This window comes from Ursus maritimus, unplaced genomic scaffold, assembly GCF_017311325.1.
Source record: "Ursus maritimus isolate PB19 unplaced genomic scaffold, ASM1731132v1 scaffold_2, whole genome shotgun sequence".
Classification (NCBI taxonomy): domain Eukaryota; kingdom Metazoa; phylum Chordata; class Mammalia; order Carnivora; family Ursidae; genus Ursus; species Ursus maritimus.
The window spans coordinates 30,012,905-30,040,510 of NW_024424452.1; the positions used below are offsets into that span (position 1 = coordinate 30,012,905).

General features: G+C 52.1%; 1 protein-coding gene and 1 long non-coding RNA gene across 2 annotated transcripts in view; one reads left to right on the plus strand and one right to left on the minus strand.

Moving 5' to 3' along the window:
• LOC103668601 overlaps positions 1-27,591 on the plus strand; it is a 151,814-nt gene extending 124,223 nt beyond the window's left edge. Inside the window, exons 56-68 of the mRNA XM_040635322.1 lie at positions 1,032-1,200; positions 1,619-1,803; positions 2,030-2,122; positions 2,300-2,504; positions 3,647-3,786; positions 3,876-3,973; positions 7,742-7,923; positions 9,309-9,514; positions 9,696-9,873; positions 10,597-10,706; positions 10,903-11,016; positions 11,156-11,297; positions 25,572-27,591. Of these exons, the coding sequence (XP_040491256.1) occupies positions 1,032-1,200; positions 1,619-1,803; positions 2,030-2,122; positions 2,300-2,504; positions 3,647-3,786; positions 3,876-3,973; positions 7,742-7,923; positions 9,309-9,514; positions 9,696-9,873; positions 10,597-10,706; positions 10,903-11,016; positions 11,156-11,297; positions 25,572-25,576 (1,827 nt within the window). The 3' untranslated portion in view covers positions 25,577-27,591. The remainder of the gene's footprint in view (positions 1-1,031; positions 1,201-1,618; positions 1,804-2,029; positions 2,123-2,299; positions 2,505-3,646; positions 3,787-3,875; positions 3,974-7,741; positions 7,924-9,308; positions 9,515-9,695; positions 9,874-10,596; positions 10,707-10,902; positions 11,017-11,155; positions 11,298-25,571) is intronic.
• On the minus strand, positions 8,462-25,586 carry LOC121103793. The gene is made up of 3 exons (XR_005836073.1): positions 25,037-25,586; positions 11,548-11,695; positions 8,462-9,143 (listed from the first exon to the last, which is right to left on the minus strand). It is a non-coding gene; the product is annotated as an uncharacterized LOC121103793 (long non-coding RNA).
• Positions 27,592-27,606: the final 15 nt, after the last annotated feature.

Consider the following 27,606-nt stretch of genomic DNA (forward strand, 5'->3'; position numbering starts at 1 on the left):
GCGGACATACTTGGCAGGGCAGCTGGTAGGGTTCCAGGCACCCCCTCCCTCTGCCCGCTTAGCACAGGCACACAGTAGGTGCCCCATCTCTATTACCATCTGCCCACCTCTGCGTCTCCCTGGCCGAGTGCACCTGACTGTGTGACTTTCCTTCTTCTGACCTCAGTTGTCTCCTCTGTCCAACGGGAACAAATGCCACCTCCTTTGCAGCGTGGTTTGCACAGTGCCCGCACATAGTAGGCGCTCATGAGGTGGGTGTTTCCTCCCAGCATCCATGGCTGGATGGGGATGGCTCTTCTGCCTCCGGGGCTCACTCGGCCTCTGTTCCCCTGCACAGTTGCACGGCCATTTCAAAAGAGATTTGCTTTCCGAGGTTGTCCAGGGCTGACTGCTTGGGTTCCCCGCCTGCACGCCAGGCCCCCAGCTGCTCCTGCATCTGTAATCCCAGTGCCCCAAGAACTGCCGGCCTGGGAGTGAGCCACCTGCCCCATGTGGGGGTCCATGCGGTGAAGAGAGGCTTTCCCAGCCTTGTTTGGTCCTCGTGACAACGCACGGGCCCCTGTGGAGAGGAGGGGAAAGATTCAGGCAGTCAGGCATGCGCTCACCCCCATGCACAGACGCATCGTGCTACCCACATGGCTCATTGTGCTGAGATATTTGCCAGGGTCCTCCTGAAATTGCAGAACACACGGCAGGTACAAACACCTGGGCACCAGGAACGGCAAAAATGCCAAGGCCCAGGGCCACCGGGATTGGTTAAGGCAGCGGTTCCAGGGCAAGGCCTGGTGTTGGCAATGTTTAAGCCACGTGGATGGCGGGTGCCCCTGTTTACTAGGCCTGCAGATGTGGACTTAATAGGTACTTTCTGCAGTTGGCAGGAATAGTGAACGTTGTGGGGATGGACATGGGGGTCCCAGTGAGTGCCCTGGGCGATGTTGGGGGGGTGGGTGCTCCCTTTTCTCTCCCTGGGCCTGGGGCTAGCAGGAGCAGGGGCCCAGGCCCTACTCTGCCCTCTGCCCTCCTGTTTGCAGATCCTCAGCTCCAGGGCTCAGCAGCTCGGCCTGCGGGGCCGGGTCTCCACCTCGGCTTCTCAGTGCGGCGTCCAGCTAGAGGGAATTGTGGACAATGGGGAGGAGAAAGTGAGGCTGTCAGTGTCCCGGGCCCAGAGCTGCCTCCAGGCCTCTGTGGCCCACGAGGAAGGTGAGTAGAGACGGCGAGGTCGCTCAGATGGCTGGGGTGGGGCCCATGTGGGCCCCAGCGAGGACAGAGATTGGGGTGTTGAGAGTTCAGGAGTCAAGGAACCCCATTAGGACTTTGTGGTGCCCCCAGCTCGGAGGCAACAGTGAGCCCCCTGCGGCCACCTGTAGGGACTGTGATGTCAGGAGAGGCCGGGAGAAGGTCCAGATGGGCAGACCAGAGGTGGGTGGGGGCTGGGGGACGAGAAGGAGCCCAAGCCTCAGGGGGCCTGGGAAGCTGATTTGGGTGGTGCGCTTCTAGGCCTGAGAACGCTAGGGCCTGGGGGTGACGGGAAGCTCTTCATGGAGAGGAGGTGGCGTGGACAGCCAGGTGGCAGCCAGGAGAGTCCCGGGGGCAACAGCAGGACCCTTCCTGACCCCAGGGAGCCGAGAGGAGAGCGTGGAGCTGCGGGCATGTGCCCAGGGGCAGACAGCTGAGGTGGAGGCCCTGCTCCAGGACAGCGGGCAGTCCGTGCAGCCCCTGGGACGCCTGACCCTGCAGGCTGCCAACCAGAGTCTCCGCCTGGCGGCGCACGGCTGCCCAGGAACCCTGCTGGGCCACGTGGAGGTGAGCTGGCCCGGGGGTGGGGGACACTGTTTTCCCTGGGGCAGAGGCCACGGTGCCAGGGGCTGCGAGCCCTTTGGGTCCAACAGGGCCCAGCAAACCAGAGGCAGCCCTGTCGCATGCAAACACATCCCGCGGCCCTATGGCCGGCACCGAGAAGCTCCTGTTCACCCCAGTCCCGTGACACACCCCCCCGGAGCCCCCAGCTTGTCTGTCTGTGTGCCCGCAGTCCAGGATCGCAGCCATTGGGGCCCAGGTGAGAGCCCGGTTGGAGAAGAAGGTCCGAGGCTTGGATGCCTACGTGGAAAGGTTCCGGCGCCTGGTGGGTAGACTTAAGTGGGGGGTCGGGGACACACTTGGAGAAGGGGAGGTGCTGTATGGAGATGTGCCCCCCCATCCCCGTCCCGGCCTACCCCTCTACTTACCAGGCGTGAGGATCTTCTGGAATGCTGCGTGCCCCAGACCCTCGCACTGATTCTGCCTCGATTTCCCTGCCCAGGTGCGGCCAGCGGGCACCCTGGACAGCGTGGTGGGCCCCCTCCTGAAGTTGTCCCATGCGGGACTGGGGGCCGTAGTGGAGAGCGGCCAGACAGTGGCCGCGCTGTGGGGCCAGAGCCAGGCCAGGCAGGTGCTGACCCACCACTTGCCGCTCTACCTGGAGAGGCTGCAGGCGGGGCTGGAGCAGCTGCAGAATGAGCTGGAACGTGAGTGCGAGAGCGAGGGCCCAACCCCAGAGACTCCCCAGCCTGCGTGGCCTCATGGGCCTGCAGCCTTCACGTTCTCTCGGCTGCCTCCGTCCTGGGAGGTCTCCAAGCTAACGCCCCTCATGCCCACTGCCTTCGTTCTTTGGGGACTCCTGCTCTATTTTCTTTCCAGTCCCCACCTGGTTTCTTTTGGGCAGAGAGCTTTATTTCTGAGGCCCAGTGCTGGAAGTTTCCAGAGCCCGTTTCTGGTTTGTGATCAGCACTAGCGAGGCTGTGTGATTGACGCTTCTGTCCTGGCTGCTAGGTCGCCGTTGCCCGAGCGTCCCCCGTCCCCCGAGTGGTGCTGGGAACCTCTGGCCTCTCCACGGGAGCACCAGGGCTGACAGCTGGCCCTCCTCTCCCACCCCGCTTATGTCTCTGTGTCCGAATCCCCACTTCCGGGGGCTCACTAGGGCTCAGTTCTTGGAATATTCTCCTGCTCACAGCTAGGATTTGTTACAGCAAAAGCACACAGAGCAAGGTCAGCAAACGGAAGAGGTGTGGGGGCCAAGGCCTGAGCGAGGGAGGGAAACCAGGCATAAGCTTCCAGAACCTTCTCCCAGGGAGGTCACCCAGGACGCCCTCAATTCCCCCAGCATCTCATGGTGATGACACATGTCCAACACTGGTCAGTCAGGGAAGCTCATTAGAGACCCTGCACCCAGGGTTTTCTTAGGGGGCTGGTCACGTTAGGAAGCCTCCCCCAGCGCACCCCACCATTCTGGACTCACAGGAGGAAAGGGGGTGTCAGGCACAAACTACTTGTCCGTACTAACAGTTTGGGCAGACCCAGGCCCTCTTCTCGGTTCTGGGAGCGGTGGCAACCCTCCTCCAATCCGGACTCCCACATGCCAGCCCAGGGTTGACCCTGTGAACAGGCCTTGCAGAGGGGAAGTCTCAGGCCTGTCAGGCAGGCTCTTTCCTGCCGTCCCTCGTGCTGCCACCTTATTCCCTGGAACAGGCCCTTTTTCCTGGAAGCCTGGGTCGTGAAGGGGGCTGGTCTCCCTGCCGGGTCTGGGATGCAGGCAGTGGCACCTTGCCTGTGGTCAGGACTCCGGTGGGGGGTGGGGGAGCTCACAGTGGGTGGCGGCCACCTGTTGCAGGGCCCCTGGCCACGCTGAAGGACGCCTACCTGGAGGTGACCCCCAAGCCCCTAGATGAGGTGTGGCGGGAGCGGGCGGAGTCGGCTGTGCGGCTGTGGCGGGCCCTGGGCCCCAGGCCCATCGGGGCAGCCCTGGAGCTGGTGAGGTGGGGCGAGGGGGTGGGACACGGGCCTGCCAGGTGGGGCGAACCCTGATGGCTCTTCTCACCCGCCTCCCCTCCCCCTTGCAGGCCGCCCACCAGATGCTGTCTTGGGCCGAAGCCACTCTGTCCCAGGCCCTGCGGAGGCTCTGCAAGCCCTTGCTGGCCCTATACAGCTTCTCAGCCAGGTAACTCGGGGCTTGTCCTTCCCCGCCTCCCTGCCCCAGGCCGGGCCCTGGGCTACAGCACCCTCGGTCTCGTGTATTCCTTAGGGTGACCCTGCCAGGGAGGCATTTTCAGTCCTCATCTGCGAAGATGAGGCTTAGTCTTCGTTCCACGGGTATTTGACGCACACGTTCTCCGTGTGGGAGCTGTTTTAGGTTCTTTCGATACAACAGCGAACGAGACCAATCCCCGTCCTCACGAAGTCCGTTGTTCACGGCGGGAGGCGGTCACTAGAGAATAGCTAGGTTATCTACACCTGGGCTTGGCCAGCCTTTCCTCCAGTGGGCCTCAGGGCCAAGTTTTCAGGCTTTGTAGCCCACACGGTCTCTGTCATCTTCGTTCTGTTTCTTAATAATGCTTTAAAAACAGAAAAGCTCCTCTTAGCTTGCAGGCTATTCAGAAATAGGACACAGGCTGGATCTGGCCCATGAGCCAGTTTCCCAGCCTCTGCTTTGGTGTATCAGGTGGTAAATGCTAGAGAAAAACAGGCAGGACAAGTGGGGTGGGGGACACATTTGCAATGGTGCAGCCATGGTCTGCTTCTGTGAGGAGGTGGCATTTGAACAAGGGCTGAAAGGAGCTGGGGGAGGAAGCCGTGTGGACACCAGGGAAGAGTTCCAGGCAGAGGGCACAGCCAATGCAAAGGCCCAGGGGTAGGAGTGTGCCGGGCCTGTTGGAGGAGTATCCAGGAAGCCAGCGGGGCTGGAGCCGAGGGTGCATGAGCCTGAGGGGTGAGGGGGACCCGGGTGGCCTGGGGCCTTTGTGAGGACGATGACTTCTAGTCTGAGATGGGAACCCACAGAAGGTTTCGAGCTGAGAAAGACATGGTCTATATCCCATTTAAAAAGGCCCTGGTGTTGAGACGGCGGCTGGGGACGGGGTTGTGGTGGGCATAGGCGTGTGGAGCCCAGGAAGGAGTGGTCCGTGTTGCGGCTGTCCAGGCGAGGTGGGAGGGTGGCTCTGCTGCAAGCTGGGAGCCGTGGGGGGTGGCGAGGTGTTTAGATGCTGGACGTGTTGTGAGGTCAGGCCTGGAGATCGGGGGTCGGATGAGGTGGTGCACCGAGGGTTCTGGCCTTGCAGGGGGCAGGAGGGACGGTCCCCGTGGAGCAAGGAGGGATGGCTGGGGGCACGCAGACTGGCTTTATTAGTTTCTCTTGCGGCTGTAGCCACTTTACCCACATGGCGAGTGGCTTCAAACAACACAGATCTATTCTTGGGCCGTGCTGGAGCTGCCAAGTCTGAAATCCGTTTCAGTGGGCTGCAGTCAAGGTGTCGGCAGGGCTGGCTCTCGGGGAGGCTCGAGGGGAGAACCCACCCCCTTTACCTTTTCCAGGAGCTGGGGCCACCGGCGCTCCTTAAGGCTCTGAGACCTTCCTCCACCTCCAAAGCTGGCAGCCACAGCATCCCCTCCTTTCCAGCGTCTGTCCTTTGGTGTTGTCTCTCTGACCCTCCTCCTGCCCTTTTTCTGGTTCATGAGCTCACGTGGATTCCATCTCAGCATCCTTCCCTTAAATGCACCTGCCAAGTGCCTTCGGCCACTAAGTTACCGCAGTCCTGGGGCCCAGGCACTTGGGTGTTTTGGGGCCTTTATTCAGTCTGTGTGGCAGGAGTGGGGACAGGGTGCCGTCCGGATGCGTCGAGCTTGAGCAGCCATGAGGACACCTGGTGGAAGAGAGCCAGTAGGCAGCTGCTCTTCTGAGACCTGGGCCGTCTCACAGTCTGGGAGTTGTCAGAGAGGGGGTGGCCCGGAAGGGGCGGCAGAGCCAGTCTCAGCAACAGGCCTGGGGTGTGGGGAGCGTGTGCCCCTTTCCCTCCCAGGCAGGGGCCCCGTCAGCAGCGGGGGGCTCAGAATGGCAGTGGCCACAGCCAGCAGCCTCACAGCTCATGGGGACCCGGGGAATGCTTGGCCTTGAATCCCGCTCTGACTTGGTCAACCCTGGATCAGTGCTCAGGGCCTCTGGTGACGCTCCTGTTCCTGTGGTCGGCGCTCATGCCACTGGGGCTCTCGGTGCTGTCACAACGTGGGCGGGTGGAGCGAAGCTGCCAAGCGGGCAGGGTGTCAGCTGGCGTGAAGAGGAATGTACCAGTCAAGGCTGTCTGCGAATGGAGGGACTGTTTGGTGCGGTAGGGGCTCCTCCTGGGGAGGTCCTGGCAGGGGTCCCCACTGGATGCTTGTGCTGAGGAAGGGATGCAGTGGGCAGGGAGGCTTTGGAGACCACTTCTGGCCCCCCGCTGCAGGTCCCCCCAGTCTCCTGGGAGGAGGTAAATGTCCTCCCATCCTGCCGTCTGCACCCCCAGTTGAGGGCATGAATTATTCCTCGTCCACCTCCAACCCCAGTGTGTCCTGAGATCTCTCTGCTCCTTCAGACCCCACAAGGTCAATCTGACCCCCATTTTCCACCCTGAGAAAGTTTCAGGGTCCTCCCTTGATGGTGGAATGCCCAAGGTCCCCTTCGGCTCCGACTTCCCCTTGCTGCCCTCGTCCACCCCCCGTCGAAGAGCCTCAGAGGTGGGCCCACCCCACCATCGGGGTTCTCACAGAGGTGCCCCAGCCGCCCCACGGCCCTGGGGGTAGCACAGACATCTGAGTCCTTGCAAGGAGGCACTGTGCCTGCCCCAAGCCTGACCCTCGTCCAGCTCCCGTCGAAGAGCCTCAGAGGTGGGCCCACCCCACCATCGGGGTTCTCGGGGGGTGCCCCGGCCCCCCCACGGCCCTGGGGGGAGCACAGACATCTGAGTCCTTGCAAGGAGGCACTGTGCCTGCCCCAAGCCTGACCCTCGTCCAGCTCCCGTCGAAGAGCCTCAGAGGTGGGCCCACCCCACCATCGGGTTTCTCACAGAGGTGCCCCAGCCGCCCACGGCCCTGGGGGTAGCACAGACATCTGTGTCCTTGCAAGGAGGCACTGTGCCTGCCCCAAGCCTGACCCTCGTCCAGCCCCCGTCTAAGCGCCTCAGAGGTGGGCCCACCCCACCATCGGGGTTCTCACAGAGGTGCCCCAGCCGCCCACGGCCCTGGGGGGAGCACAGACATCTGAGTCCTTGCAAGGAGGCACTGTGCCTGCCCCAAGCCTGACCCTCGTCCAGCTCCCGTCGAAGAGCCTCAGAGGTGGGCCCACCCCACCATCGGGGTTCTCACAGAGGTGCCCCAGCCGCCCACGGCCCTGGGGGGAGCACAGACATCTGAGTCCTTGCAAGGAGGCACTGTGCCTGCCCCAAGCCTGACCCTCGTCCAGCTCCCGTCGAAGAGCCTCAGAGGTGGGCCCACCCCACCATCGGGGTTCTCACAGAGGTGCCCCAGCCGCCCACGGCCCTGGGGGAGCACAGACATCTGAGTCCTTGCAAGGAGGCACTGTGCCTGCCCAGCCTGACCCTCGTCCAGCTCCCGTCTAAGAGCCTCAGAGGTGGGCCCACCCCACCATCGGGGTTCTCACAGAGTGCGCTGCCCCAGGCCCTGGGAGCTCAGACATCTGAGTCCTTGCAAGGAGGCACTGTGCCTGCCCCAAGCCTGACCCTCGTCCAGCTCCCGTCGAAGAGCCTCCCAGAGGTGGGCCCACCCCACCATCGGGGTTCTCACAGAGGTGCCCCAGCCGCCCACGGCCCTGGGGGGAGCACAGACATCTGAGTCCTTGCAAGGAGGCACTGTGCCTGCCCCAAGCCTGACCCTCGTCCAGCTCCAGCTATTTCAGAGGCAGGTCAGGCTGGGGTCTCCAGCTCCTCTGTGCTCCCTCCAGGAACCGTTCGGTGCTGGTGACTCTGCCGCTGCTGCCCGCGGGGGACGAGCCCCTGGCTGTGGCCCGGCTGACTGGCTACGTGGTGGAGAAGCTGCTGCGGCCGCTGCGCGAGCTGTCCACAACCAATGTGCTGGCCGAGTACTACCGGCTCCAGCGCCGCCTGCTGGGGAGCCCCCGCGAATGTGAGTCTCGAGGTCCCCTCCTCCCTTCTGCCCTGGGGGACGTGGCGGCAGGACCTGGCAGGGGCAGACAAGAGGGGGCCTGGTCCTGGGTGGCCCCCCGAGCCCGAGCCCAGGACCGCTGGGCCCAGAGGTTACCAGAGTGCCCAAGGTGCTACTGGACGAGGACTGGGCTGCAGACCTGGGCTTTTGTCCAGAAGAGGAAAGCCTGAGCCTGGGGCCCACCCCAGAAGTGGGCCAAGTGGCTTAGGGCTCGAGGCCAGCTCCCTCCCCCTTGACGGTGCTGGAGACGCAAAAGGCCGACCTCCAGCTGGAGCCGGAAGGCAGCTGATTGAGTCCAGACTCTTGGTCGGGCAGGGCCTGCGGCCAGGGGCTGGGCCGGGACTGGATGTGGCTCCAGGGGCTTGGGGCCCCTGGGGAGTTTGCCTCCAGCTCGTGCCCGAGCATGGCCCGGGCAAGTCTTCCTACCTCTCTGGGACTTGGTTTCCCCTCCTCTGGGTCACAGGCACATGGGGTTGGTGAGCCGAATTCCTTGGTGCTGGGATGGGTCTCCCGCCCAGGGGCAGGCGTGGCACTCAGGGCCTGGTCGGACTGGTGTGTATCCGTGCGGTTCTTATCGTCCACATGGGACTGCTGAGGCTCGGGCAAGCGGTCGCCCTCCTCGAGTCGGGAGCACTTTCTCTGTTAGGCAGCACGGTGAGGTCGGAGCAGCCGGTCTTGGCGTTCCATACGTGTGTGGCCATGGTCAGGGTATGTGTCCACTAGGGCTCCCCCCGGCCCCTCCAGACGCTGCCCCAAGTCGCTGCTCAGCAGCAGAACGGGCCGGGATAGTCATGCGGTCCCCTTCTCGGACCGTCTTCTGACCCCCTTGAAGAGGGCAGAGCCAGGCCCCCATGGTACCTTCCTTGCATTGGATGGAGCCTTTGGCCATGGTTCTGTGCGTTTTTTTATAGTGATTATTTTTCAGTCACTTCATTGACACATAATTCACACAGCACACCATTTATTCCAAGCATATAATTCGGCGGCTTCGAGTGTATTCACAGAGGTACACATGCCCCCCCCCCCAGCGTGTTTTCATTGCCTCACCAGCAGCCTCTGGCCCTTAGCCGTCACCCTTGGCTCCACGGATTTGCTGCCTCAGGGCACTTTGTATCAGCCTTTTGTTTCTTTTCATTGTCGACCTGGCTGGAGATGGCTCACTTTAGGGTGCTGAGCTGCGGCTGGGGGGAGAAGAGCTGGGGATAGACCCCCCCCCGGGGGGGGCTGCCCAAAAGGACACTGGCCAGAGAGGCTCTGGCCACCCTGGAGTCCCCGTGGGCTCAGGGCTCCCAGGGCAGCAGGCATAGCTGGCCCAACTTACCTGCCCTGGGATTTCTTCCTCCCAGACCATGCTGTGGTGGCCGGGGCCAGGTACGTGGTGACCTTCGATGGCCAGGTGTGGAGCCTTGGTGTCCACTGCAGCAGTCTGCTGCTGGCCAAGGACTTTGCCCATGACACGTTCTCGCTGACACTGAACCAAGCCCCCTCGGGGCCACCATCTCTGTCCATGGAGCTGAACGGCACTACCCTGGTCCTCTACCCGAGCCTGAAGGTGAGCATGTGAGAGTGGGGGGGCGGGGCAGGTGGCTCAGGCAGATGACACGTTCCTGCCTCGTGTCACATCCACATACACCCCCCCCCCCCCCTCTGCGCCCCCCCACCCCCCCCCCCCCCCCGCCTCAGTGCCCCACGTTGCCTGCCATCTGCCCACTCAGCCCATGTCTGGCCCCCAGACCTACAGGCTGTATGACTCCCCCCTGCCTACGGAGACCTGTCCACACATTGATCTGCCTCCTGCCACGACGAGGAGGGACGTCCCCAGGATTGAGCTGACCAGTGAGGATGGCGTCTCAGTCACCTGTGATGTGCGAGCTGGCCTCTGCAGCCTCACGCTAGGCCTCTGGCTCCACGGTGGGTCTGGGCCCCAGCTGACAGCCTCCACACCAGTGGTGTTGGCCTTGCTGAGACCCCAGTTAGCTTCCAGGGCTGAGGCTGGCAGAGCTCCGGCCAGGGGAACTCTCCAGGTCCTCGAGAGGCTGGGGGCAGGATGCCCAGGGACTCCGTCAGGCTGCTGCTGCTCCTTGTGGCTTCCAACCTGAGCCATCATCAGAACAACAGTCCGAGGGGCTCAGAATAGGAAGGAGGTCCAAGGCCCTCTCTCCCTGCTGGATCCTGCAGCCCTGGGACCGTCCCTACTGCAGACAGATACTGCTCAGCTCTCTGCCCGCTGGCCTTGTCTGTGCTGCTGTCACACCATGATCCCCCCTCCTCTCCTTCCCCTTGTTGGCTGTAGTATGGATGACCTCCCTGAGGTTAACGTACCGGCCCCCCTTCCTACAGCCAGGATTCCTTCCTACAGCCAGGATTTAAGCCCAGGGCTCTCTGACCCCATATTCTGCCCCCTTTCTGGGACATTCACTCCGGGTTGAGGGTGGCCCCAGAAGAGTTCTCTCATCAGCTCAGGCCACTCGGGATGAGGAGGGTCCAGAGAAGGGCACCAATACTTTCCTCCCTCCTCTCCCTCCTCTAAAGGGTTAGAGCCCAGGGGGCGGTGTGGGCGTCAGGCGCGGAGGGTTCGGGCACCCCTGGAACCTGGGTCAAGATAGGCTCTCACAGGGCCCCCTTTCCCCACAGGGGTGTCTGCTGGCCTTCTCGGCACCAATGACAATGAGGCAGCCACTGAGCTGATGCTGCCGGATGGCACAGTAGCCCACAGCCTAGAGGAGCTCGCCCTCGCCTGGCAGGTAAGCCGGGGTGCCAGCCCCTCCTCCCTCAGGCTCATGCATCCCGGGGGGCTGCATGGCTAGAGATTGCCCCGGAGCAGACAACTTCTCAGGCCAAGGGGGTGGCCGTCCCCTCCGGAGGCTGAGGCCCCTGGTCTAGGTGCCCAAAAGAGAGAGGCCCAGGTGGGAGGCCTGAGTCTGGCCTTTGTCTCACCAGGTGGGTGGCAACTGCACGGCCATGGAGAAAACTCAGGAGTGCCCAGGCCGGAGCCCCACCTGCTGGGCCTTCTTCCAGGACCCCCGTTCCTGCCTGGGGAGCTGCTTCAGGGTGGTGAGTAGGAGGCCAGGTCTAGACGGCAGCAGAAGCCATGCAGCAGGTAGACCAGGGGACCCCAAGTAGCCCCGGTCTTGCCTGTGCTACTCCCAGGGTGCAGCAGGCCAGGACCATGACGGGGGGTGCTGGATTGCAGGTGGATCCCACGCCATTCCTCCGCCTCTGCATCCAGGACGCCTGTGGCCCCCACGAGCTGCACCCGGCCTGCACCCTGGCAGCCACCTACATCCACTTGTGTGCACGGGGCTTTGTGCCCCTGGACCCTCCTCCACAGTGCGGTAAGCCGCCCCAGCCAGGCAGCCCTCCCGGAGGGAAAACTAGGTCCTTTCTCCTAGTTCATTGTATGACTACCGAGGGCCTGTCCGCCTGGCAGGAGCTAAGAGTCAAAATGTTGTGCAAAGGGTACTAAAGAAAAAGAGGCCCAAAGACTCCCCTGCCCAGGCCCAGGCCAGCGAGCCCTGGGGCCTCCGACACCGGAGACGACAATGCAGACAACTACGAACTCACCTCCCGAAAACGTATACCTACCGATTTGCTCCTCAGGGGTTTGAATGTACACTGTCTCCGGTCTCTGGAAAGCCCTGGGTCAATGTGCACAATTCCGAATCCCACAGCTGAGGCCGCGCTGCCCAGGGGTGGAGGTCAGCAACAGCATCGAACAGCAGGAGTAGGACCCCTGTTAAAGGAAACATTATTCAGGACGCTTGGAAAAGAACAGTCAGGCAGGCTGTATTCAGGGGAACTATCACAGTGGCGCAGGGACCACTGCCGTGGGGTTCGGCCATAGGGGAGAGAGATCAGGCTCGACTGTGAATACAACAGGGCAAAGTGGGGCCTGAGAGCCAAGGAGCAGGGTGGGGGCCCCTGGATGGTGAAGTTCTAGCTAAACCAGGACTCTTGCTGGAGGCAGTCCAGACTGACCAGAGGAACCCTGTCGGATGGCGAGGTGACCCATTGTTCTGGCTAACCTTAGAATTCTTGCTAGACCTGGCCAGGGGAGTGACAGAACCCCCAAACGGGCTCTGAGATTTCCACAGAGCACGAGTAGAGTCCGGTCAAACACTCTTTCCCACCCCATAAGACCTTCAGATAACTACTATATTCACTGAAATTTAAAACTTAACACCTCATGCTCTCTAAAAATAAAATATTTTTAAAAAGATTTGACAGAAGAAAAAGTTAATGAACTGGAAAATATAAAAGAGTCTCACAGAATGAGAAACTAAAGAGGTTCGAGAGCTGGAACTCCTCAGATTCCGGAAGCAGAAGGTATCCCAGATACTGTCAATAAACCCCTATTGAGACACAGCAGATGGAAAAGAGGTGATCTTTCAAGGAACAAGCAGACAACCAATCTCCCCCCAGGAAGGACGGAAGACAGTGGAACACACACCTTTAAGGCATTAAGAGAACAACTGCCACGTTAGATTTTAGACCCAGCTCAACTAGGATTTAACAAATTTTTAGCACTGCACCATCTGAAAATGTCTTTCCCACTGATGGACACTCAAGGAACAGAGCCACACACAGTAGTTCCCTTGCCGTCCGTGGCTGTTTTGGTGATGCCACGACTGCAAAGTCTGTAGTGTTTATTCGATTCATTACAGAAAGTGTTGGCTGATCCTCCGTGTGAACCAGGGAAAGGAGGAAAGAGAAATTAATGAACAAGAAGTCAAAACTCCAGATCCAGCAGAGATTTTGCAAAGTCGTTCAACAACTTCACTGATAAATTTCAAGATGTAGGTTAAATATGACCTGGCCAGATTGATTTGAGAAAGAATGTTTGTTTAAAGAATCTCCAGGCTAGAATGTGCCTCTAAAAGACCTCAGGTGAAGCTGAGTGAAGTGAGCAGGACACCCCAAAATAGATTTCATCAGGATTAAAATATTTTTGATCTGTGGGAAGACAAATACCAACCACATATCTGACAAAGGACTCCTATTTAGAATATATGAACTCAAATTTCACAGTAAAAAAAATCTAAATGGAAAATGGACAAAACACATGGAGACATTTCACCTAAGAGGACATACAGGGGGGACACAAAAAAATGTCCAACGGTACTAGCCCGTAGAGAAATGAGAACACTATATACCTATTAGGACAGTTTCCAAAACAAACAAACCGGTGACACCAAATACTGGCACAAATGTGGAGAAGCTAGTTCTTGCGTGTGTTGCTGGTGGGAAAATGTAAAACGGTACAGTTACTGGAAAAAAGCCACGCATACACTTACCATTTGATCCAGCAATTGAATTCCTAGACGTTGATCCCAGAGAAGAAACACACTTCACGCAAAAGCCGGTACGCGATTCTTCCTAGCACTATTATTTGTAATAGCCTAGAACCTGAACCAGAAGAGCCTACCTTGGTGCGTGGTCACACAGATTGTGGTATGTCCCCCCACCCCGCGGTCCTATGCAGCGATAAAAACGGATATACTATTGATTCAGGCAACAACGTGGATGAGTTTCAAAAGCATTGTGCTGGGGGGGTAGCCAAACTCAGAAGGCCACATACTATAAGATTTTATTTATGTAACATTCTCAGTATGACCACTTATAAAGATGGAGAATAAATCAGCGGCTGCCGGGGTCAGGGGGGAATGTGTGGGTGCGGCTACTGCCCTCGGGTAGCACAGGGGAGACGTCGGTGGTGGTAGAAACAATCTGGATGGAGGATGGTACTAACAAGAATCTACACCTGGGATGAAATGTCAGGACTACATACACAAGTTCTGCCAACGTCAATTACTGGATTTTGATATTGTACTAAAAATTACGGAAGATGTGACCACTAGGAGCAATGGAATGAAAGATACACAGGACTTCCCTGTACTTATGATCTTTCAACCTTCTGCAAATCTGTAATTATTTCAGAACAAGAAGTGTTAAATGTTACACACCAGGCCCAGATTGTGTTACAGCCAAGTTATAATAATTTACCGTAACTGTTCCAGAATAGAAAAATGAAACCTTTCTCATTTTAATGAAGTATTAGGATATGAACATCCCACAAGAACACCACGGGATGAGAAAGCAGCCCAACTGCACACTTGAAAACAGATGTTACTAACGTATTAATGAGCAACATTCAACCATCTCTGGAACCCAAGGGATGTACTGAAGTATGAGAGATCATTCAGGACCCTTCTGTTGGGAGAGCTAATAATGCACTGGAAACATCTGGATCCAAATCCAGAGAAGGACAAGTGACATTGGCAAGATGGCAGGCCTAGAAGCCCAGACCCTCACTCCTCCATGGAAACACCAAGTGTATAATAAAATCGACCAAAGTACTCTGTGAGAAGTCTAAAAGCAGCAGCAGCAACGAATGAGTGCCCAACCAAGAAACAGCTGAACTCAAGACAGCAGGGAATCCCGTGGTGTTTTTGCCGGCCCTGGTAGAGGAAGCATGGTTTCAAGGAAGCCGACCAATTCCCGAGTCCTTCCTCGGGATGGAACCTGGCTTACAATGCTCGGACTCGCCTTGGGGCTGCCGGAGGGACAGGGCTCTGTCTCTCCTGGCTCAGGGTGCTGATGAGAACGGTGGCATAGTCTGGATATCAGGCTGGAAGTTGCTGAAAGCAGTTACGGGGACCCATGCAAGACAGGGCTGCAGGGAGTCTACGGACCAGCAGGGGGGAGGGGCGAGATTATGCGCAGAGGAATGCCATACTGTTTCTAAGCCCCTAAGAAGCAGGGGTGAGGCTCCTAGGGAAACGAAGATATAGAAAAGCAGCTGCGCATACCGGGGATGTGGAATTAAAGCACACGCACGGGCCCAGGGAAGACACAACCGTCCAAAAACGTTTGGGAGAACCCCGAACCTTTACATCAGGCTGGTCCGTGAGGCTCTTCCCCCATGCGGCGACACAAACACGGGGAGAGGTGGGGGTCTTTTCAAATGCCCAGGTTCAACAGAAGATGACAAGACATAGAAACAGGGAAGGAGGGCCCAGTCAAAGCAGTACAGTAAACCTCCAGAAACCAACTCTCAAGACACGTAAGTCGGAGAGGCCTAACACGGCAGAGACTTTAAAACGACTGTTGTAAATACGCTGCATCAGCTGAAGGAGAAGGGGGGCAGACGACCACGTGGAATGGGGAAAACAGCGTATGAGCCGCACGAGAACAGCAACAAAGAGAGAGAAACGGTCGTAAGCATGTTCTGGAGGTGACCAATCCAGTAACTGACTTTATGCTGACTGCAGGAGGCTCACTTTAGATCTGAGGACACACACAGGTTGAAAGCCGAAGGGTGGAAAAAGACCTTCGATACAAACAGTAACCAAAAGAGAGCAGGGGTGGCCATGCCGTTATCAGACAAATCGAATTTAAGAAAAAAACTGTTACAAGGGACAGGAAAGGACATTATGTAATGATAAAAGGCTCAATTCACCAAGATCTACCAATTGTAAGTATATGCGCACCAGACATCAGAGCCTCGAAATATCTGAGGCGCGCCTGGGGGTCTCAGCTGGTTAAGCATCTGCCTTTGGCTCGAGTCATGATCTCAGGGTCCTGGGACTGAGCCCCATGTCGGGCTCCCCACTCAGCGGGGGGCTCCTTCTCCCTCTGCCCCTCCCCCAACTTGTGTTCTTTCTCTCTCAAATAAATCTTAAGAAAACAAAAGTTCTACTTTGAGACCTTCAACCCTCCCAATCTACCCACCCACTTTCAACCATGGATAGAACCACCAGAAAGAAGATCACTAAAGGAACAGAGAATTTGAACAACAATGCAGATCAACTGGTCCTAACAGACATACACACAACACTCCACCCAACATCAGCAGGATCCATGTTTTTCTCAAGTGCACATAGAACATTCTCCAGGATAAAGCGTATACTACATCACAAAATAAGATTTTATTCATTTGGCAGAGGGAGAAGCAGGCTCCTGGCTGATCAGGGAGCCCAATGTCGGGCCCAATCCCAGGACCCTGGGATCATGACCTAAGCTTCAGGCAGACGCTTAACCAACTGAGCCACCCAGCTGCTCCCACAAAGTAAATCTTAATAAATTTTTGAAAACTGAGATCACACAAACTATCTTTTCCAATCACAATGCAAAGAAAATCCTAGAAACTTGCAACTAGAAATAGCAGGTGGAAAATTGGAAAATCAAGAATTGTGAAAAATTAAACAACATACTCTTGACCAATGGGTCAAAGAAATCACAAGGTCAATGAGCAAATATCTTGAAATCATGATGAAATTAACAAAAATACAACATGCAAAAACCATGGTATTTAGAGAAAGCAGTGCCAGGAAGGAAATTTACGTTCTTTTCCTGTAAATACTTACATGAAAAAAGATCTCAGATCAATAATCTAACTTTACACCTTAACAAATTAAAAAACAAAAAAGTGAACCCAAAACTAGAAGGAAGTTACAAAGATTCAAGCAGAGATAAATGAAATAGTGAATAAAGAGAAAAATCAACAGTGTTTTAAAGATCAATAAAACTGACAAAACTTAGATTGGCTAATTAAAAAAAAAAAAAGGATTCACCTAAAATCAGAAATGAAATAGAGGGGAGGGAAGTTAAGATGGCGGAGGAGTAGGGGACCCCTTTTTCAGCCGGTCCCGAGTCGAGCTGGATAGGTACCAGACCAGCCTGAACATCCACGGAATCAGCCTGAGACACAGGAAGATACATCTGGATCTCTACAAATGAACATCTCCAGTGATGAGTATTGAGGTACGAAGTGGGGAGCCGTGAAAATGCGCACAGATATCATCATAGTGCAATTCACAAATATTAGATCCAAGGATACAGGATTGAAAGCGGCCAGGGCAAAGAAATTTCTCACATACCAAGGCAAAGGTATCAGAATTACGTCAGACCTATCCACACAGACCTGGAATGAGAGAAAGGGTTGGGGGGGGCATTTTTAAAGCTCTTTCAGAGAAAAACATGCAGCCAAGGATCCTTTATCCAGCAAGGCTGTCATTCAGAATGGATGGAGAAATAAAGACCTTCCAGAATCAGTCACTGACCAATTTCGTAACCACGAAACCAGCCCCACAGGAGATATTAAGGGGGGTTCTATAAAGGTAAAAAGGCCCCAAGAGTGATACAGAACAGAAAGTCACAATCGATAGAAACAAAGACTGTACTGGCAACATGGCATCATTAAAATCATACCTCTCAATATTCAGTCTCAATGTAAATGGCCTAAATGCTCCCATAAATGCCACAGGGCTGCAGATTGGATAAAAAGACATGATCCATCCATTTGCTGTCTACAAGAGACTCATTCTGAACCTAAAGATACATTCAGACGGAAAGTAAAGAGATGGAATACCATCTTTCACGCAAATGGACCTCAAAAGAAAGCTGGGGTAGCAATTCTCATATCAGACAGACTGGATTTTAAACTAAAGACTATAGTTAGAGACACAGAACGGCACTATATCATTCTTAAAGGATGTATCCAACAAGTGGATATGACAATTATAAATATCTATGCCCCCAACAGGGGAGCAGCAAAATACACAAGCCAACTCTTAACCAGAATAAAGAGACATATAGATAAAAATACGTTAATAGTAGGGGACCTCAACACTCCACTATCAGCAATAGACAGATCACCTAAGCAAGAAATCAGCAAAGAAACAAGAGCTTTGAATGCCATACTTGATGAGTTGGACCTCATAGATATATATAGAACACTACACCCCAGACCCAAAGAATACTCATTCTATTCTAATGCCCATGGAACATTCTCAAGAATAGACCATGTTCTGGGACACAAAACAGGTCTCAACCGATACCAAAAGATTGAAATTATCCCCTGCATATTCTCAGACCACAACGCTTTGAAACTGGAACTCAACCACAAGGAAAAATTTGGAAGAAACTCAAACACTTGGAGACTAAGAACCATCCTGCTCAGGAATGATTCAATAAACCAGGAAATCAAAAATCAATTTAAACAATTTATGGAGACCAACGAGAATGAAAACACAATGGTCCAAAACCTATGGGATACTGCAAAGGCAGTCCTAAGGGGGAAATACATAGCCATCCAAGCCTCACTCAAAAGAATAGAAAAATCTAAAATGCAGGTTTTATATTCTCACCTCAAGAAACTGGAACAGCAACAGAGGGACAGATCTAATCCATGCACGAGGAAGCAGTTGACCAAGATTAGAGCAGAAATCAATGAATGAGAAACCAGGAGTACAGCAGAGCAGATCAACAGAACTAGAAGCTGGTTCATTGTGAGAATCAATAACATTGACAGACCACTGGCAAGACTTATCCAAAAGAATAGAGAAAGGACCCAAATTAATAAAACTATGAATGAAAAAGGAGAGGTCACAACCAACACCAATGAAATTGGAAGGATTATTAGAAACTTTTATTAACAGCTTTATGCCAATAAATTAAGCAATCTGGAAGAGATGGAGGCCTTTCTGGAAACCTATAAACTACCAAGACTGAAACAGGAAGAAATTGATTTTTTAAACAGGCCAATTAATTATGAAGAGATTGAATCAGTGATAAACAACCTTCCAAATAACAAAACTCCAGGCCCAGATGGTTTTCCTGGGGAATTCTACCAAACATTCAAAGAATAAATAATACCTATTCTCCTAAAGCTATTTCAAAAAATAGAAACAGAAGGAAAGCTACCAAACTCATTCTATGAGGCCAATATTACCTTGATCCCCAAACCAGGCAAAGACCCCATCAAAAAGGAGAATTACAGACCGATTTCCCTAATGAATATGGATGCCAAAATCCTCAACAAGATCCTGGCTAATAGAATCCAACAGTACATTAAAAGGATTATCCATCATGACCAAGTGGGATTCCTCCCTGGGATGCAAGGGTGGTTCAACATTCACAAACCTATCAGGGTCTTAGATTTTATCCAGAAAGAAATTCAAAAATCATATGATTCTCTCAATAGATGCAGAAAAAGCGTTTGACAAAATACTGCATCCTTTCCTGATTAAAACCCTTCAGAGTGTAGGGATAGAGGGTACATTCCTCAATCTCATAAAAGCCATCTATGAAAAGCCTACTGCAAATATTATTCTCAATGGGGAAAAGCTAGAAGCCTTTCCCTTAAGATCAGGAACACGACAAGGATGCCCACTCTCGCCATTATTATTCAACATAGTACTAGAAGTCCTTGCAACAGCAATCAGACAACAAAAAGGGATCAAAGGTAACCAAATCGGCAAAAAAGAAGTCAAAATGTCTCTCTTCGCAGATGACACGATACTCTATATGGAAAACCCAAAAGAATCCACTCCCAAACTATTAGAAGTTATAGAGCAATTCAGTAATGTGGCGGGATACAAAATCAATGCTCAGAAATCAGCTGCATTTCTATACATGAACAATGAGACTGAAGAAAGAGAAATTAGGGAATCCATCCCATTTACAATAGCACCAAAAACCATACATTACCTTGGAATTAACTTAACCAGAGACGGAAAGGACCTATATTCTAGAAACTATAAATCACTCTTGAAAGACATTGAGGAAGACATAAAAAGATGGAAAGATATTCCATGCTCATGGATCGGAAGAATTAACATAGTTAAAATGTCCATGCTACCCAGAGCAATCTACACTTTCAATGCTATCCCGATCAAAATACTGAGGACATTTTTCAAGAACTGGAACAAACAGTCCTTAAATTTGTATGGAACCAGAAAAGGGCCTGAATTGCCAAGGAACTGTTGAAAAGGAAAAACAAAGCTGGGGGCATCACAATGCCGGATTTCGAGCTGTACTACAAAGCTGTGATCACAAAGACAGCATGGTACTGGCACAAAAACAGACACATAGACCAATGGAACAGAATAGAGAACCCAGAAATGGACCCTCGGCTCTTTGGGCAACTAATCTTTGATAAAGCAGGAAAAAACATCCGGTGGGAAAAAGACAGTCTCTTCAATAAATGGTGCTGGGAAAATTGGACAGCTACACGCAAAAGAATGAAACTTGACCACTCTCTCACACCATACACAAAGATAAACTCCAAATGGACGAAAGACCTCGATGTGAGACAGGAATCCATCAAAATCCTAGAGGAGAACATAGGCTGCAACCTCTACGACATTGGCCAAAGCAAACTTTTTCATGACACATCTCCAAAGGCAAGAGAAACAAAAGATAAAATGAACTTGTGGGACTTCATCAAGATAAAAAGCTTCTGCACAGCCAAGGAAACAGTCAAAAAAACTAAGAGGCAGCCCGGGGAATGGGAGAATATATTTGCAAATGATACTACAGATAAAAGACTGGTATCCAAGATCTACAAAGAACTTCTCAAACTCAATACGCGAGAAACAAATAAATCATAAAATGGGCAGAAGATATGAAGAGACACTTTTCCAATGATGACATACAAATGGCTAACAGACACATGAAAAAATGTTCAAAATCATTAGCCATCAGGGAAATTCAAATCAAAACCACACTGAGATACCACCTTATGCCAGTTAGAATGGCAAAAATTGACAAGGCAAGAAACAGCAATTGCTGGAGAGGATGTGGAGAAAGGGGATCCCTCCTACATTGTTGGTGGGAATGCAAGTTGGTACAGCCAGTCCCTTAAAAAGTTAAAAATTGAGCTACCCTATGACCCAGCCATTGCACTACTGGGTATTTACCCCAAAGATACTGACGTAGTGAAGAGAAGGGCCATATGCACCCCAATGTTCACAGCAGCTCTGTCCACAATAGCTAAATCGTGGAAGGAGCCGAGATGCCCTTCAACACATGACTGGATTAAGAAGTTGTGGTCCATATATACAATGGAATATCACTCAGCTATCAGAAAGAACGAGTTCTCAACATTTGCTGCAACATGGACGGCACTGGAGGAGATAATGCTAAGTGAAATAAGTCAAGCAGAGAAAGACAATTATCATATGATTTCTCTCATCTATGGAACGTAAGAACTAGGAAGATCGGTAGGGGAAGAAAGGGATAAAGAAAGGGGGCTAATCAGAAGGGGGAATGAAGCATGAGAGACTATGGACTCTGAGAAACAAACTGAGGGCCTCAGAGGGGAGGGGGGTGGAGGATTGGGATAGGCTGATGATGGGTAGTAAGGAGGGCACGTATTGCATGGTGCACTGGGTGTTATACGCAACTAATGAATCATCGAACTTTACATCAGAAACCAGGGATGTACTGTACGGTGACTAACATAATATAATTTTAAAAATTAAATAAATAAATAAATAAATAAATAAATAATAAAATCTGTAAAAAAATGAAATAGAGGACATTGCAGCATATTTTTATAAAAACAGAAAGGATTTTAGGAGTACTATGAACAACTGTATGACAAATTGGACAACCTAAGTGAAATGGATAGATTCCTAGAAACCTGTAACTTGCCAGGACTGAATCATGGACTAGAAATCTGAACAGCCCCGTAACTAGCAAACAGATTGAAACAGTAACTAAAAACCTCCTCACAAAGGAGAAAACAAAAAACAAAAAAACAGCCCAGAACCAGATGGCTTCACTAGTGGGTTCTACCAAGCATTTTAATAATGAAAAGCAATCCTCCTCAAACTCTTACAAAAAATTGAAGATGGAACATGTCCAAATTCACTCTATGAGGCCGGCATTCCCTCTATACCAAAGCCAGAGAAAGACACTTCAAGAAACAGAAACTACAGACCTATATCCCTGGTGACTACGGATGCAAAATCCTCAAGAAACAAAGAAGGAAACAGAGAGAGAGGGAGGGAAAGAAAGAAAAAGAAAAGAAAGGAAAGAAAGAGAGAGGGAAGGAGGGAGGGAGGGAAGGAGGGGGGAGAGAGGGAGGGAGGGAGGGAAGGGAAATACTAGCAAACAGAATTCAACAGTGTATTAGAAGGACCATACACCACACCAAGTGGGATTTATTCCTGAAATGCAAGGATGGGTCAACATAGGAAAATTATTTGATAGAATACACCACATTACCAGAATGAAGGACAAAAACCACATGCTCATCTCAGTTGATGCAAAGAAAACATTTGAACAAAAATTCAATATCCTTTCATGATAAAAAAAAAAAAAACACTCAACAAACAGACTAAAAGGAAACTTCAACTAATAAAAGGCACAGATGACAAGCCCAGAGATAAGGTATCCAATAGTGAAAAACTGAAAGCTTTCACTCTGAGATCAGGAATAAGACAGGGATGTCTATATTGGCCTCTTCCATTTAATATAGTATTCGGAGTGCTAACCAGAGCGATTAGGCAAAGAAAAAAAAAAGGCATCTAAATTGGAAAGGAAGACATTATCTCTGTTCTTAGACGAAATGAACATATGAATATATCTAAGATCTATGTACCTGCAGACAACCCTAAGGATTACACACACACACACGCACACACGCACACACACACACACACACACACACCCTATTAGAATAAATTTGGCAAAGCTGCAGATACAAAATCAACACAAAACCTGGTGGTGTTTCTATACACTAACCAAAAGGAAATTAGGAGAATAATTCCACTTACCGTAGTATTAAAAGAAATAAAATACTTGGGAATAAACAACCAAGGAGCTGAAAGACCTGTACACTACAAACTATAAAACATCGCTGAAAGAAAGACTCAAATGAATGGAAAAATATCCCATGTTACTAGACTGGCATACTTAATATCATTAGTATGTCAGTAATACTCAGTGACCTACAGATTTCAAGGAATCCTCCATCAAAATCCCAATAGCCCTGTTTTACAGAAATTTAAAAAAAAATTGGGGCACCTGGGTGGCTCAGTCGTTAATCATCTGCCTTCAGCTCAGGTCACAATCCCAAGGTCCGGGGATCGAGACCCGCGCCAGGCTCCCTGCTCAGCAGGAAGCCTGCTTCTCCCTCTCCCACTCCCCCTGCTTGTGTTCCCTCTCTCACTGTCTCTCTCTCTGTCAAATAAATAAAATCTTAAAAAAAAAAATCCGTCCTAAAACTCATATGGTCTCTCAAGGGCCCCCAGATATCCAAAGCAATCTTGAAAAAGAACAAAGTTAGACATCTTATACTTCCTGGTTTCCAACTTATAACAAAGTACAGTACTCAAAGCCGTATGGTACTCACACGAAGATAGATACACAGACCAACGGAAGAGAATAGAGAGCCCAGAAGTAAACCCTTGTGATTTCTGACAAGAGTGTCAAGACCATTCAACGGACAAAGCACAGTCTTTCCATCAAATAGTGGGGCGGGGGGGGATGGGTATCTACATCCAAAAGGATGAAGTCGGACCCTTACTTTATACCACATTCACTCAAAATGGATCAAATGCCCAAATATAAAAACTGAAACTATAAAGCCCTCAGAAAACAGGGAGGAAGCTTCACGACGCTGGATTTGGCAGTGTCCTTGCATAGGGCACCAAAGGCACCGGCAACTAAATAAGACAGACAAACAGACTTCATCAGAATTAAAAACTCTGCACAAAATAACACGATCAACAGAGTATAACGGCAACCTATGTAGAGGGAGAAAATATTTGCAAATTTTATCTGATGAGGGGTAAATATTCTGAATATATAAAGAACAGCAAACTCACTATCAACAAGACAACTTGATTAAAAAATGGTCAAAGGAGAGCCACGTGGCCGGCTCAGTCAGAGAAGCATGTGACTTCTTCATCTCAGGGTCAGGAGTTCGAGCCCACATTGGAGATTACTAATAATAGATTTAGAAACAAAGGACCTGAATAGACATTTCTCCAAAGACGACATCCAGACAGCTGACAGGCATGTGAGAAAATGCTTAATATCATTCATCGTCAGGGAAATGTGAATCAAAACCAAATGACCTATCGCCTCACGCCCATTAGGACGGCTACTATAAAAAAAAAATTAGGAAAGAAGTGTTAGCGAGGATGTGGAGAAATTGGATCCCTTGTGTACTGTTGGTGGAAATGCAGAAAAAAAAAAAAGATGCAGCCACTCTGGAAAACATTATGACGGTTCCTCAAGAAATTAAACATAGACTCACCATATGATCCAGCAACTCCACTTCGGGGTACATACCCGCAGGAATTGCAAGTACGGGCTCAGACATCTGTACCTCCATATTAAGAGCAGCGTTATTCACAGCAGCTTACAGGTACTAGCAACCCAGTGCCCACCGACAGATGAATGGATAAGCTCACGCAACATTATCCTTAAGAAGCAAAGATACTCTGACACTTGCTGCGCATGCACGAACCCTGAGGACATTACGCTAAACGCAGGAAGCCGGTCACCAAGAGACCGATACCGTCTGATTCCATTTACAGGAGGCCCCTCGAGCAGTCCAAATCATGGCCACAAAGTCTCCACGGCTGGAGGTAGGGAGCATGGGGGGTTGAGGGTTAATGCGGACAGTTTCAGTTTGGCCGGATTAAAAAAAAAACGTTCTGGAGACGGATGGTGGCGACGGCGGCACGGCACTGTGACTGTCCTGAAGAGGGCTTTCCCGTGCACTTATACACGGTCATTTACGTTGTTTTAATTAAAGAATGTTTACGGAGCACCCACTCCGTGCTAGGCACGGTGATACAACCGTAAACACTACTTCTGAGCGAGGCAATTCTAACAAAACGAACACACTCAAGGAGCCAGAATTCTAAGAGCAAGAATCGGCACAGACAGACACGCAGGGATTCACAACTGGGTTTATCTGACCCCGACTGTACATTTGGGCAGGAAGCTAGAAAGTATTTTAGAAGTGTATCTTATCTGGAAAAGAACCAAAATATAATCTCTGTAGATGACAGATGAGGCATTTAATGGAATTCTTTAATGTTCATATTTTGTAAGAAATGCAACACATGACCGATAGGCGGGACCTCCCTGAAACCAACACCGAGAGGTGTCTGCTCCCCAGGCCTTACCAGCACGGGCAGCCCTCTGGAGTCAGCAGCCAGATAAAGACACGCTGTCCCTGCTTCTACTGCACACGTCGACAACCCCATCCCACTCAGACCACAAAACAGCGAAGGACAAGGGATCTGAAAGAACAACTTTTAAAACTCACCTGCTAATGGCACCTTGCCTAGGGGGGGGTGCAGAGGGTCCGTCCCTTCTAAGCTGAAGAGATCCACACTTGGGTGTGAGCCAGAGAGTCCCGGGGTGAGGCTGGATTGCTCTGAAAGTGGAGGGAAACCGCCGAGAGGTCACCAAATACTCTAGATCCATCCGAATGTCCCTGCTGCTTTGATGACCTGGACATCCTCTCTTTATCCCTCAGGAGTCAGTTCAGGCATGATGCCCTGAACTTTCCTTCACCCCCACTCTGGGTTGGGTGCATCCCCTGTGCTCCCAAAGCCTTGGCTGCTGGGTTTCAGCACTCCCCCTGCTCTGGGAACTCCATGGTGGGGGTTGGGGGGACCATGTTTTGCTTCTTTGCCTCTCAGGTGTAGGGAACCCCCTGACCATGCCTCCTACTCTTTTCCAAATGGGAGAGGTCCTTTTAACGACACCCCCCCCACTCCGGGCCTGACACTGCTGGGGCTGCCAAAAGGGCCCCCCGTCTTCTGGGCGCCCAGCATGGCCTTCTCTTCTCTTTCCAGTTTGAGATTGTGTCTGAGCCAGCACCAGGCTGCCAAAGACTTCAGACTCCTTCACCTTCTCCCACCAATTCCAGCTCCTCGGCAAGGCCAGGATTCTTGGCTGGGACAGAACCACCAGCATGAAGGGCCAGGAGGCTCAGAGATCACACTTGCTCCAGATACAGCCAAGGAGGGCTCGGAGTCGAGGATTTCAAAATACTTCTGGGGACCATAAAGTTCACAACTGGTCTGGAGGATTCTCTACCTTCCCTGACACCTGCACTGCTCTCTAGGAGAGACAGCCTGGCCCCCTGGGCCCACCTCTGCAGACAGACCTCCATTCCAGCAGCTGTTCTTGTGCAAGATGTTTTTACTCTTGCTCGGCTGCTCCGTCTGAGGCCGCCACTGTGTGAGCCTGGGCTGCCCTGGGGCCTTCCTCGCTCAGGACTGGCCTCCCCTCCCCTCTACAGCATCTCCCTTAAGGCGTGAGGCTCCTTGAGATGGACCCGTGGTCCCAAATTCCTTCCTGATCTGGTGGGAGAGTGTCCCTCTTCAGGGTAGATACTGAATCTGGAACTGAGTATTTGGGGGACACTAGAGAGGGCCTCCTTTTTGAGGGGCTGGTTTCCACAGACACCTGCTAGGGCCCCAAGAATATAGCCTTCAAAGCTGTTCACTTTCTTTGGGAAGGCAGACCTGTCCCTTGAATTTTTGACCGAAAAACAAATCTGGCAGAGTCCCTGAACAGATCCACTGGATGGATGGGGCTGATCATTCACTGGTATGATGGGGGAGGCTTGGGTGGCTGTGAAATCTGCCCACCAGTGGAAGCCCCTCCCCCCAAGCCCTCTGTACGTGGAGTCCTAAGGTCCCGATTCCAGAACAAAGGGCGAAGTGTCAGACACGAGGAACGGGTCAACCAGAAGGTGAGAGGCCACATTCAGTGGCCCTGGCCTCCCCACACCTAAATCCCCAGCACACAGCAGATGCTCAGTAAAGGTTAGAAGCAGCAGCTCTAGAGAGTTTGAGGGTCTTTTAAAGACGGCGTAAATGGGGCCAGCCCAGTGCATTCCCACACTCTCGAGGGACGTGCGAGGGGAGGGGTGTCCTGATGTGTTGAGTGTATGCTATACTGCCATGGGTTGCAACCAGAAGACCCCAGAGTCCAGGCACTACTCTTTGAAAGACGTTTGATCTTTTCTTAGACCTTATAGTACCCAGCGAGGCATGCACCCCATGTCATGGAAGGGGGCGGCTCAGAGAGCCCAGCTGACTTACAGAAGGTCATCCGGCCAGCACGCGGCCAGGCTGGCGCTGATCTGGGCCCACTGGACCCTCGAGGCTGCCAGCGTCAGTCACCACCTCCTACGTTTGAGCTCCATATAGTGTACCATTGACATGAAGAGAGTCAAGTGCACCTTTGCCCTGTCCCAAGACACACCTGGAGTACTTACTCATTTTTCCCTAGTCCACATGAAAATGCCCGATGAGCCACGTCACACATAATCAGAAACGTACCCACAACCGTCAGAGGTGCTATGTTAGGCCTTGCTGAAGGGAACTTAGCCCAGGAGGAGGAGGAAGGAATGAGATCATTTACAGTGGAAAGCAAATCGCTGGAATGCCTGGGGGTGGGGTGGGGGGAGGCTGAGCAGTTCAGAGTTAGATACGCCCATGGTTTATAACCACACGACCTCAGTTTCCAGATCTGCTCAAAGAATCGGTGATTTCCGGTCCAGACAGGAAACTGCAGAAGGTTCCCAACCTGCCTCCCACGCTCTGTCCCCAGCCAAGCATTTACCAGGAAAATAGCGGTAGGCTGGGCACGCGCCCAGACCCCAAGGGGGAAGCCCAGTTCTCCTTTCTCAAGGCAGATTTGACGACACCAACACTTTGCAATTTGGGGTGTATGGCTGGGTGTGCACGCACATGTGCAGAATTTAGAGAAAAACGGATGGGACAGGGAACGATTCCATTAAAAATACCTATTAATATGTCTACAGCATATAAAGAGCAGGTACAAATAAAGATCTTAAAAATCCAGTCTCCATGGAGT